This window comes from Taudactylus pleione, unplaced genomic scaffold, assembly GCF_031769625.1.
Source record: "Taudactylus pleione unplaced genomic scaffold, aTauple2 ptg000117l, whole genome shotgun sequence".
Classification (NCBI taxonomy): domain Eukaryota; kingdom Metazoa; phylum Chordata; class Amphibia; order Anura; family Myobatrachidae; genus Taudactylus; species Taudactylus pleione.
The window spans coordinates 18,663,364-18,676,848 of NW_028284519.1; the positions used below are offsets into that span (position 1 = coordinate 18,663,364).

At 44.8% G+C, this 13,485-nt stretch overlaps 1 protein-coding gene across 2 annotated transcripts in view; it reads left to right on the forward strand.

Annotated features, from left to right (window-relative positions):
* TENT4B (terminal nucleotidyltransferase 4B) overlaps window positions 1–13,485 on the forward strand; it is a 62,924-nt gene that overhangs the window by 29,552 nt on the left and 19,887 nt on the right. For both annotated transcript variants that reach the window (XM_088471886.1, XM_088471887.1), the window contains exons 2-5: window positions 3,243–3,366; window positions 6,098–6,144; window positions 6,681–6,801; window positions 9,655–9,762. In XM_088471886.1, the coding sequence (XP_088328012.1) occupies window positions 3,243–3,366; window positions 6,098–6,144; window positions 6,681–6,801; window positions 9,655–9,762 (400 nt within the window). The remainder of the gene's footprint in view (window positions 1–3,242; window positions 3,367–6,097; window positions 6,145–6,680; window positions 6,802–9,654; window positions 9,763–13,485) is intronic.

A 13,485-nucleotide genomic window follows, 5' to 3' on the forward strand; every position in this document is an offset into this window, starting at 1 on the left:
TTTTTATTATTAAAATTATTATAGCTCCTCCCAACTCTACAACTTGCTTCATATGCTCCTTATCCCCTCCATTGTGATACTGAGCTGCATGTAGGGACGACACATTAGACAATATTGACAATAAATCTGACAGATCCGTTGTGTGTGCCTAGCTTTAGGGTGGGTACACATCAGACAATGTGTACCCAGGCCAACGTTTCGTGTGTCAGGACCTGGTATGCACTTGCCGGGTCCGATGAGGGGAGGGATGCTGCATTCTGCAGCAGGACACTGTTGGCGACATACCCCATTTGCCCTGCAGTAGGGCCGATGGGAGATGTCGCTAACAATCCTCGGGATCAGGCAACCTTTCTTCCAGTGTGTACCCATCTTTACTCTGTTTGCCGCCTCTACTTCACCCTGGTTACTTTATCCCATGCATGCCTCTAAGAGTTTTCCCGCTCTGCTCCCCTCCTCTGGAACTTGTTCCCTTGGCAAGTCACACCTAGGGATATATTTACTAAAGGTCAATTTTGATCGATTTAAAAACTATAAAAATCGATCATCAATGTTCTGTCTTTTTCTTAGGGCCCTATTTCATGTTTTATCCCTAGCACTATTCTTTCTTCCAGTGCTTTTGTCTCTGCTCTCCTCCTAGTCCTTTACAAGGACTATGCGTACTCCCCTTTTATTGGGTCCAGGCTCATTGGATACTGAACTGCCTTCTCCTTGTGACTTACAAACACTTGCCTGTCTAGTTACAGTGAGTACCCCAAACCTCGTCCCATGTCCCTGTCTTACCTTGTTTGACGGGTTATAGCTCTGTGTTGCTCCAACGATGCCTCAATTTTACCCTGACTGCACATTTGATTTCAGTTTCGCTCTGTATGTTCCCTATACAGGGCTGTGGAATCATTGTGGCATAGTTACATAGCGCTCTACAATTTAGAGCGAAATAATGAGTTTCTGTACTAGCTGACTAAAAGGGGCTTTACTCGCATCTTTCAATGTCTCTCTCTCCCCATGAAGGACTGAAACTGGGGGCAAAGGTTTACTGGGTTGAAGACGGGGGCTTTGTAATATTATGGTCGGAGTAAGTGTAGTGGAGGAGGAACACCTGTTCCCGGGGAGTGTAGATGTTTTCACTACCTTTGTCCAACTGGGTGATTGGCTATATATTTGGAAATTTATAGGGCACGATTCTGTTCAACGCTAAGTGAATATCGCCGGGAATCCGCTCCCGGAGCTATTCAATTCATTTGTGCTGCTAAGCCCGACTAAGGGCCATATTCAATTTGAGGCGAAAAGTCTGAGGTCGGACTTTTCGCCATCATCATCATTTTTTCCTAGGATAAAGTATCGGACGCGTCCCCTCTTATCCCCGTATTCAATTAGGAATCGGCGAAAATGGGACCTTGTGGAAAGGTAAGTATCGTAAAGTCCTGTCACTATAGGGGAAATCAGCCTGTCACCCCCCAAAAGATGATCTGATCGGGTACCCCCGATTTGGCCTGCTGAAGGTAATCATGGTTTTTAAATAGCCGCGGCAGGTCCATAAATGCGCCTGTGATGAAGAATAGCCTTTATCTTTTTTTTTGGGGGGGGGGGGGAATAACTAGTCCCATCAAATTTGGGGTACATGAAAATGGGTGCAAGCATATTTTTAAGTCCCTAAAATGATTTTTTTAAATTATTCAAAAATGCACCTGCCGCAACCACCCGCATTCTAGAAACACCTGCCGCATACATGGGGACCCCCCCCTGAGATTATTTTGCTAGATTTTAAGTTTGTTACCCAACATTGTTTTTTTTGCCTCCAAAATGAAAGTACCTTTTTTGGGGTGTCCTGAGGAATTTTTTAAATTATTATTATTATTTTTTTGTTTACACAGATTACATTAAGCGAACATTCCCAAGGCTGCATGCTATTTATTTTTATTTTGCACCCCAAAACCCCAATTCTGCTTTTTTTTTCGCCACCTAAACTGGTGGAATCTTATTCCCGCTTTTTTTACAAAGACTTTTCACACCTGCGAAAGTCTTTGAAATTGAATATGGGGATAAGTGAAAATTACGAAAATAACGTCATAGGTGATAAATTATCGCCGATAACAGACTTTTTGCTCCAAATTGAGTATGGCCCTAAGGATTTCTTCTCTAATCCCTCCTGGGGTGCGAGCAGAAATCTGACAAAAGTCCAGGCGCAATGCTGTGTACTGCCCTTAGTGCCGGGAAAACTGCATCGTGCCGGGAAGTTTAGTCGGAGAATGCCTGTTCTCGTGCCTAAACACCCTGTTTAAAGCGCGAGAACAAGCCTTTCCCTACCTAACTTCTCGCAGAATTGAATAGCTTTGGCGCTGTTCACTTCACGTTTAATTGAATCGTGCCCATTGTGTGTATTAAATGTTCTTTGTACCTGTATATCTGCCAAATAATTATTGATTATAAGAAGGAACCAGCTAACTGAAGTTTTTTTTGGTGACTCCTATGGGGGTGGGGAGTGGATTCAATTGTTTTATGGCGGGTTCAGCTCCTGTCGCGCGCTGTTCAATTGTTGTGCCGCTGGCACCCATTATTTCTGCTTGCAGTCTCCTGAGGTGGCGAGCACAAATACGACCAAAGTTGGGCTCCCAAACTCAGCATGGATTTATAGCTCCCTTGCGCGGCCACTCACTGGCGCATTTGGGCGCGGCATGTAGTAAGTAATGGGCACTCAAACCCAGCAGCACAACAGTTGAATATTGCACTTCACTTAAGAGGGGAGGTGCGGGTAACAATTGAATTCCCCCATCCACCAACTCTAATTTCTCTTTTTTTTTTTTTTTTTAAAGTTAATTTGTATGTTTTATGAAATAAGTATAGATAAGGGCCTTTGCTTATTAGAGCTCACCAGTGTAGGATAGGTGTCTTTCAGCATATTTACCTTGTGCTAAATTGATTTTATTTTGATCATTTCCACACTGGAGAGGTGCAATGCCTCATAGCAGCATTACAAACTAGGTCATATCTTTTCCCCACAAATGTGTCATGAAAGGTCACTGTTCCCATTGCACAGTTGAAGATTTCAGCAGGAAGCTGCAAATCACTCGCAGTTGCATTGTAGTAAGTCTAAAATGTTTGGACATTCGTTCCCCATCACAGCAAATCAATATCGTTTCTCAACGTAGTCCTCTAAAGTGCTGGCCCTGTTGCTTTACTTTTATTCTGAGTATGTAGTCTGAGACTGCTTTCATAAACCTATGTATTTGTAATTATCACTGCAGCCTCCACGAAGAGATTCTCGACTTTTACAAATACATGTCCCCTCGGCCAGAAGAGGAGAAAATGAGGATGGAGGTTGTAAATCGAATTGAAAATGTAATTAAGGAGCTCTGGCCAAGTGCAGATGTGAGTATAATCTGGTCTATCGCTCAGCTGTGTTCTCCTAATAATTATTTATTTGGGACCAGATACAAATAACGCCTACAGCAAACTAGCACAGGATCTCCAAGTATGTCTGAGTGGTCATATAGGGCGCATGCAGCTGAAAACAATCCATCGTACATGTCTTAGAATAGCCTTGGGATCAGTCATGTTGTTAAATGTATTCCGTAAAAGACAGTCTTCTAAATGTATTAACAGAAGCCGCAGAGGAGGAAATGTATGCGCTCACCTTAGTGTGAAACCACTGAATATTTTCTAATTTGGCCATTTATCTGTGTGGTTAAATCGGTCTGAGATCTTGGTGTTCAGCTGTTTTATATAATTAAGCCATGTATAAGTGGTTGGAATGTCAAATCGTAGTTTAACTGGCAAGTAGCTGTGCCAGCTTCCACCCACCAGCTACAGTATGAACAAAGGGCACCGGGGAGCGTGGTTCCTATTTCCCTCTGTACTGCCTCCAGTAGTACATAGTTAGTTATTTATATTTTTTTAAGTAGACAACCTCTTTTAATATAAGCTGTATGGTTAATCTTTTGTAATTTGTCAGTAATGTGTTAGCTATTTTTATATATCACTTAGTATGCTGTAAGATAGTTAAAAAACATTAAATCATTGTACAACTATTGGGACATACGTTTTCTGTGTACAGCTTGCACTAGGCAGTTGAAAGATGATGGCTTGCTATATGTTTTGTATTTTATGTTTGTGTGTATTTGTGTACCATACATTTTTGATGCATGGTACAGACATAGCCACCCTAAGTAGCTTTAGTTATATTTGCAAGACATAACGAACACAGGGGATGCCAAACAATGTTTAAAAATCATATAAAGTGTGAATAATTAAATAGCAATAATTGATTTCGTGCCATAAGTGAAGCTTGCTATTTACACTAAGGGGTATATTTACTAAAGTGTGGGGGTTTTTAGAAGTGGAGATGTTGCCCATAGCAATCAATCTGATTCTAGCTATTATCTTCTAGAAGGTGCTAGATAAATCTTAAGTAGAATCTAGTTGCTATGGGCAACATCTCCCACTTCTAAAAAATCTTTACTTTAGTAAATATACCCCTAACTCATGGCATTGTGAGAGATCCTTGGATAAAGTACTCCAAAATTATATCCCAAATGCCTCTAGTTAAAATTATACTGGACATTGCGTAATATAATCACCAGGAAATAATTTTCCAGGTGAACAGTGAATAATGCTTGTAACATAACTCAGAATTTTTAAAACATAGAAATTGCAGTTCTTTCAAAGCTTATTACCTGGATGCTTCTTCCAACAACCAATTTCGTGGAAAGGATCAGCTTGTGGGACAAAATAAGGACAAATGTAGAGTAGTATGTCAGGCTCATCTCATACTGTTGTTTAAACCTTGTACCCATTTTTGGAGATATTCCAGCTTATCAGATGAATGTTCCAGACTTCAAAAAATCCCTCTAGGAATATCATTTGTCCACAAAAAAAAAAATAGATTGGTACTTAGGGCCATATTCAATTTGGTGCAAAAAATCCGTTATCGCCGATAATTTATCGCAGATGACGTCATTTTCACCATTTTTAATTATCCCCATATTCAATTTCAAAGACTTTTTGCTGCTTCGAAAAGTCTTTGTAAAATAACGGGGATATGTTTTCACCACTGCAGAATTGGGGTTTTGGGGTGCAGAATTTTAAAAATCTGTCAATTTTATTTTAATAATAAGCATAGTACACCCCAAAAAAAGTGCTTTTATTTTGGGGGCAATAAAAAAAATTTGGAAGACTTTTTAAAAATCACTCTAGGGACTTAAAAATATGCTTGCACCCATTTTCATGTTCCCCAAATTTGATGGAACTACTTATTTTTCCCAAAAAATAAAGCTAAATGCTATTCTTCACCACTTCTTCAAAGACGCAATTATGCACTTGCCGAGGCTGTTTAAAAACCCCATAGTGATCCCCCATGTCAGACCATCTTTTGGGGGGTGACGGACTGATTTCCCCAGAAGTGACAGGACTTTTCGATACTTACCTTTCCGCCGGGTCCCGTTTTCGCTGATTCCTAATTGAATACGGGGATAAGCGGGCATGCGCCCAATACTTTATCCTCTGCAAAAACGGCAATGTTGGCGAAAAGTCCGACCTCTGACTTTTTGCCTCAAATTGAATATGGCCCTTAGTGTAATACTATATACTTAAATATTTATTGCCACATAAGATACATAAAATGGGCGTACATTAGAATAAACAAGACCCCTTACCTGTGTTTGCACTAATAGGAAATGGTTTCTGGCCAGAAAACAGGTTTTATGTTGCTCAGTAAATCGGTGGCGTCCGACAGGACCATTAAAGGGAAAGTCTTGGTCTCCCTAGCTTGTATCCCACGACAGTTAAACTAAAATTAATCAGATTGAACATCTCTTTCCAAAACCATGGCCATTAATATGACATTGGACCCCTGTTTGCTGCACACTTCTGGGAAGGCTATCTGCAAGGTTTTGGAACATGACTGATAGATTTGCTTGCATTCAGCCACCAGAACATCAGCGAGACTATACACAGATGTTTGGTCATCAGTCCTGGCTTGAAGTAAGCGTTAGATTTCATTGTAAAGGGGTTTGATGATAAGGTTCTGTGCAGGCCAGGCCACATCATTTGAAACCTGCATTTGTGTTTGTTTATATTTACATTTTTTTTATATATATTTCAGGTTCAAATATTTGGGAGTTTCAAAACCGGTCTTTATTTGCCTACCAGGTAAGAGATTTGGTTTAACCATATACCTTTTCTATTTTTTTCAACCTTTACATTGTGAACTTTTGTTGACTCACATGCCCTTGGCTGTTACCCAGGCTCACTGCGTTTTGTCATGGGTATGAAGAATGCTTAGCTCATGTCAGACTTTCCCAAACTCTGCCATTACAGTCCAGGTTTGAAGGATATCCACGAGTCCAGATGGTTAAATCAAATTGACTCTGGTACTAATTAAGTCACCGGTGCTCAAGCATGGATATCCTTAAAACCTGGCCTGTAATGATAGTTTGGTAAACTGGTTGATATAGACTGATTTGCTAATTGCTCTGATGAAGACCTTGATGACACTATAGCTGCTATAGTGTGTATGTAGAAGTGCCGCTAGGTCTTCTTGCCAACTTCTAAGGGCCTCTTCAATCACAGCTTCTGTGTGTGTGTGTGTGTGTGTGTGTGTGTGTGTGTCCCTATAATATTATTACTCTCATTGATTAGACCATTTGCATTTTCTGACTATTCTATGATTTGTTCCTTCCGTGTAGCGACATTGACCTTGTGGTTTTTGGGAAATGGGAGAACTTACCACTGTGGACTCTTGAGGAGGCACTGCGGAAGCACAAAGTCGCTGACGAAAACTCTGTCAAAGTTCTTGACAAAGCCACAGTGAGTGTTTCTATATTGAGTATCCAGTAACAGGACACGCAAAGAACTAATAAATATATATATCTAATTAGTGTGAGTTTTATGCATGTTTTCAGACGAGTTGACATGCGTTTATTTTTGTATTTAACAAACCTTATCTTCCCGGTAGCCAAACGCATGTCTAAGTTCAAATGGGTGTTTTCTTAATCTATACCCATTTAAATGAATGGCCTTTTTCAACTGCATTAACAGTCTGAACGCTGTATAAGAAACACCCATAAAGCACAATGCTACCTAAACAAAGTTACTGACTCATCAAAAGCGATAGGTTTCAGTTTTTCATTCATCATATTGTGTTAAAAATGATGCTCAAATACTGTGTCCTTTAATTTACATTTTAAAAAGTTTATGGCTGCATGTATGATGCCTAAAAACAGGATTTTTGTACTTACCAGTAAAATCCCTTTCTCTGAGTCCTTGGGCGACACTGTCATACGCTAGTGAGTGGTGTATGGACCCTGGCACTTTATATCTTGAAGATTGCAGTGCTTAGCTCCTCCCCTTCTATACCACACCTCACCTTCATTTTAGTTAACCAAGCTTAGAGGAGACGGAAGGAGATGGTAAGGAACAGAAAAGAGGGAATAACCTCCTCCCACAGAGAAAGCAACAGAAATGGACAAAACTAAACACGCAGGAGTGCAGAGAGGGTGACCCGTAATCCCCATGGACTCTGAGAAAGGGATTTTGCTGGTAAGTACAAAAATCCTATTTACTCCTACCTCCTGGGGGACACTGGCTTATGCTGGGGATGTCTCAAGGCAGGCCTCATGGGTGGGAGCACGCGTGGCAGCACGCAGAACCCTGTGCCCAAATCTGGTCTCAGATTATGGCAATGTGTCAACGATAAAAAAAAATGCACAAATGTATGCGTGAAAGACCAGGTGGCAGCCCGCCAGCTGCGCCACAGAAGCCCCATGCCATGCAGCCTAAGAGGCGCCCACAGACCGGGGCGGAGACTCCAGAAGACACAGACTGACACCCCACCAGATACGCCTGGCAAAAAACCTCCCTAAGTCAAAGGGAAAAGGACCAGCCCCGCTTAAGGACAACATACAGGACAAATAAATAAATTGTCTTCAAAAAGCAGAGGTGTGAGACACGTAAATATTAAGATCCCGCACACCATCCAAAGTCTGGACCGAGGCATCAGTCAGGAAGGGCCGGTACCACAATGGGCTGATTGATGTGGCACTTGGAAACAACCTTCGGCTGAAAAGAATGCTTTGTCCGGAGTTCTGCCCGGTCATCATGAAATACCAGGTATGGTGGTTGACAAGACAAAGCACCCAGTTCAAAAACCCTCCTGGTCGAAGCAATTGCCAGGAGAATAAGTTTTCCAGGTGAGATGCTTGAGATCCATGCTGTCCAAGGGCTCGAATAAGTTCGGCTGTAAGTAATGTAGGACTAGATTCAAATCCCACGTAGGAGGAAGAGGAGGAGGCTGGAGATGAACTCCCTGCGGAAAAGTCTGAACAGTAGGAAGTAAAGCCAGCCGCCACGAAAAAATTAGACATCGACACTTGCACCTTTTAAAATCCCAAGGCAAAGGCCCACGTCCAGAACCGTCTAAAGAAACAGCAGAAGATGGGCAATCTGGAAAGACAGTGGAGAGAACTGATGGCGTTCACACCAGGACACATAAGCATACAATAATGGGCTGCGGAAACCGGCTTACGAGACCTGAGCATTGTCGGTATAACTTCGTCCGGAACCCCCTTCTTTCTGAGGATGAAGGACTCAACAGCCATGCCGTCAAACGTAGCTGAGGCAATGCAGGATGACCAAAGAGTCCTTGCAGTAACAGATCTGGACGAGGTGGAAAGGGCCATAGTTCGTCGTATAGTAGATTTTGGAGGTCCATGTACCGCAACCTCCTGGCCCAGTCCGGAGCCACCAGAATTGCCATTGTCAAGGATCCTTGATAAAAGAAGTAATAAAATGTTGGAAATATAAAGACTTTGTTCCTCGTTTCTATTGCTTCAAAGCCCTGAAGTGCCACCCGCTTGGTGAGAATGGGTTGGGTACGGCATCAAAGTCAACTTGGAATTATTATAGTCTCAGTCTACAGCCACTATGACCCAATATTGTGCACATTCCATGTCATGTAACATTGTCTTTATACAAAATTACATATAAGTTTGTTGTATTCAATTATTTTTTTCAACCTAAATTTAGTGAGTGTAACATACATAGCCAGAACATGTCTCATTCATGTAAGTTACAGGAGTCTGTGCATTGCTCCATGTATAATCAATAAGTTATCATTGCTATATCAAATTAAGTGTATTGATAAAATGGCTAAACACAGTATCACCTTATGTAGCAAAAACAGTCAGTACACACTAAAGTAATCGTAGAAATAGGATTTGTATGCTCTCCCTTCTTCTTTGCAATTTTGAGCCATTAGCACGAATTCCCAGCATTTGTACTATAACATTCTATAATGGTTTGTTACAGTGACCAGGGTTGTACTTCTCTGGAATCCAGGCAATGTCAAATCAGAGGTTTCTATGTAGATCTGCTGCTGTATTGGAACAGCATTGTAGATTGCTGTGCATCAGAGGTATAAATGCTGGGAACCTTCGTTCATCCCTGTGCTGCAGTGATGGTGAAGACAATGGTGTAGGGGACACGAGGCTAGATTAGTGTGGGCACAGTCTTGCTTGTAATGTCTGTATGGGGCACACCTGGTATTTTATAGCTATCGGGCACCTATTAAAATGCTTAATTTTCTATACTGCAGCATTGCTGGATCCTAGTTTTTTGGAATAATCTATCCAGGCTTTGATGTATTTGTTTTCTTCTCTTTAGGTGCCGATCATTAAGCTAACGGATTCTTATACCGAAGTTAAAGTGGACATAAGTTTTAACGTGCAGAATGGTGTGAAAGCAGCACAGCTCATCAGGGATTTTATCAAGGCAAGTAAACTCTTAATAAATTGTAAAAATAAGTTATGGAGACTAATCATAGCAGGTTTTAATTTTTTTACATTTTGAAAGTGACACTAAACCCTAAATACAAACTAACATATAGTAAAAGCCATGGAGAATGGCACAGGTGACCAGCTGTGAGGGATTGCCAGTGTTACATGATCTAATATTTTGAGCTGGTTTCAATACACTTAACACACACACATGTGTTTGATAATCCAACTAAACTAAGCATCCCGATCGAAGGGATGCCGAGCGCGGATAGCCGCGGGAGGGTTAGGTTTAGGCTATGGGAAGGGGGGTTAGCGTTAGGCACACCCGGGAGGGGGGACTTGGGGTAGGCACCCCCCCGGGGGACTTAGGTTAAGGCGGCGGGGAAGGGGGGGTTAGGTTTAGGCACTTAGAAGGGGGATTAGGGTTAGGCACTGGGGGGGATGTTAGGGTTAGGCACTACTAAGGGAGGGTTATGGAGTAGAAATAGGTTAGTGTATACTTACCTTTGACGATCGGGATTTCCTCCTCCTGCCTGGGATTCCGCTGTCGGGTGTCCAACCGCCGGGCATGGGTCCGGCGGTAAATCATAACGATTCCCCCTGAGGCATCTCAGAGGGAAACGAAGACTTTAAGCCTCAAACGCATTTTCTACTTGAGGGTCCATAGGGGGTCCACAGGGTTGACCTTGGGGTATAGCTGGATCCACGGGCACCACGCAGTTAAAGCTTTTGCTGCTCCCAGGATGCACTTGGGTCCATCCTCCTCTATACCCTGCCCCCGAGCCACAGGCACCTCAGTTTTAGTTGGTGCCCGGCCGGAGTCGGGTCACCCTGACGCGGTGGGGCTGCATAAGCAGCCCCTAAGCTTATTTTTATTTTTTAAAGATGATGATATTTTATTTGTTTATTATTACTCTTCAGAGCGGCAACATCAGACTGTCCATCTGGACGTCCACGCTGCCGCTCCAACAGCCCCTATGGTGCTGCGACGCCAGTACTAATCTGGGGATCGCAGCGGGACCCCGGAGTCAGTACTAGCGTGGCTCCGGGAGCTCCCACTGACTGCTGCTGGATTCAACGGGGCCAGGTAAGCCACGTGCATCGCTTTGCACTGCGCGCGGGGGATAAAAATGCAGTCTTTAGCCGGTGGTCTCTGGGGACAGACTGGCGGCGGTGGGCTCCCCCTTCACTGGAATACGCCGTCTGACCGCTGGACTACCAGGGTATAATTGTTGGAAGGGGACCAGCATCCCTGGGGTTAATTACTAGCCAGGGGAGGCAGCCTTCCCTGGTTTAGCGGCTCCTTCTCTCCTGCGTGCTGGCGTCGCTGGGCTGTTCCTGCTTCGGCCACTCCTCAGAGCTCTCCGGCGGCCATCTTCTTGTGGCTAACGCAGATCTCCCAGGCGGCGCATGGACCGGTCCCCCTGCGTACCTCTCCCCTGCAAAAGGACATTGTTCGCAGCGCTATAGCGCTCCCAGACACTGAATCTGGGAGGTTGATTGTAGCGAAAGCTGCAGTGAGTATAACTTCCTGCATGGTATGTGACTTTTGCTAGTGCTGCTGTCTGTGCTAATTTTCTGCTGACTGTCATCTTATGCCTATCCCTTTCCTTCTACGGCCCGCAGGTATGTGGGGGAGGGGTGTTCTTTCTATGTACCTCACTTACATACATCTAAGTATTTGTGAGGTCCGTCACATACAGTGGTGTGCTACTCAGTGCCATATTGTGGGCTGTTTGTGTTGCATACTTGGGAGTGCGCAGGTGTTATACGCCTCACCTCTTTTCGGTGATAGTTATTGGAAAGTTATTGTGTCATGTCTGATGAGGAGAATGAGCGCTCCGTGGCTCCTGTGTTTTCCTGCCGGCGCTGTTCGGCAGGGGTTGATGGGGTGGATTTGTCTCAGGACGGTCTGTGCGGGCTGTGCCAGCTGGTACCTGGTCCCGACTGCGGTCCCTTCTAGGGCGTTGCCCCAGCCTACCATCCCCCATTCCCCGGGTGTTCCGCATTTGTTGCAGTCTCCCCCCGGGTCTCAGACTGTGGGTCCTTATTCGGGGTTGCCTGTGTACGTACAGTCTCCCACAGTGACGCAGCAGTCAATGGTACCCTTTCAGGGGTATCCTCAGACAGTACCCCCTCCCTGGGTGGATGTCCTCTCCAGCTCTGTTCAGAGCCTGGCGGCCTCGTCGTTGATGTTATACAGTGATTTTGCCCCCAAAGGCATCCAAGCAACCCGTTCCGGCTTCACTGGTGGCGCAGTTCACGGACGTGTCTTCGGATGACGGAGAAGTACATGAGGACTCTGACTCGGATGCCGGGGCCCAGGAGGTGGAGACTAAGTCCTCCATTAATGGGCCTGCATTGGTTAGGGCGGTGCGGGCCATCCTTCATATAGAGGAGGATGTGCCGGCTCCCAGGTCGAAGTACCTAATTTTAAAAACGCCAAAGTAGCTTCGACTGTTTTTCCCCTGTCTGACCAGTTGACGGATCATATGGCGGGGGCCTGGCAGTTGCCCAGCAAGAGATTCCAACCACAGTAACAGTTGGCATCCAACTATCCTTTTCCTGAGGCTCATTGCAGGAAATGGGAAACCCCGCCTGCGGTGGATTCCCATGTCACCCGCTTAATTAAAAGCGCTACTTTGCCATTACCGTCTATCTCCTCCTTGAAGGATCCCACGGACAGGAAAGTGGAGACTTGTGTAAAGTTTATCTATTCTCTCTCTGGGGCAGTGGCCCGTCCGTCCATGGCCATCTCTTGGGTGGCTAAGGCCATTGAGAGCTGGGCCAACGCTTTGGAAGATAACTTCCCGGACGATGTTCCGGATATCCAGAGAGTGTTGATAGGGCAGATGAGAGATGCGGCTTCCTATATTGGGGAAGCATCGTTGGATGCAAGCCTGCTGACCTCTAGGGTGTCGGCTGCAGCTGCGTCGGTCCTTGTGGCTTTGGTCCTGGAGAGCTGATGCGGATTTTAAAAAGGGCCTGGAGGCCTTGCCTTTTAATGGAGAGTTGCTGTTTGGTCCAGATTTGGACAAAATAGTGGATACTGGCTAAGTCAAAGTCTGCCTTCCTCCCTTCGGCTTCAGCGCTGGCTAAGGTGAGGAGCTCAGCCTTTCGGGTTCAGGGAAAGGCCTAGGGTCAGTCCTTCCGGAGGCAGTCGGTGACTAAGACAGCCTCGAAGCCGAAGAAGCAGGCCTGGAGTGCCAAGCGCCCTTCTTCCAAACAGGAAGATAAACCTTCTGCCTGATGGGACGGGCCTCCCTCTGGGGGACCCAGAGTGGGAGGCCGACTTCTTCAATTTGCCCAGTGCTGGCACAATTCCACCACGGATGCCTGTGTTCGAGAAGTGGTCTCCCAGGGGTACGCCCTGTCTTTTCGGCACAGACTGCCCCACCACTTTTTCAGCACGAGTCCTTCTCAGCACAAAACCAAGGCTTTGCAGATTCAGGAGGCTGTAGAGTCCTTGCTGAAAGCAGGGGTCATTGAGGAACGGGAACAATCACAACGAGGGACGGGGTACTACTCTAATCTGTTTCTGGTGCAGAAACCCAATGGTTCTCATCGCCCTATCCTCAATTTGAAGTCTCTGAACAAATTCCTCAGAGTTCCCAAATTCAGGATGGAAACGTTACGTTCCATCATTCTGGCTATGGAACCTGGGGATTACATGGTGTCCCTGGATATCCAGGACGCCTACCTCCCATGTTCCCATAGC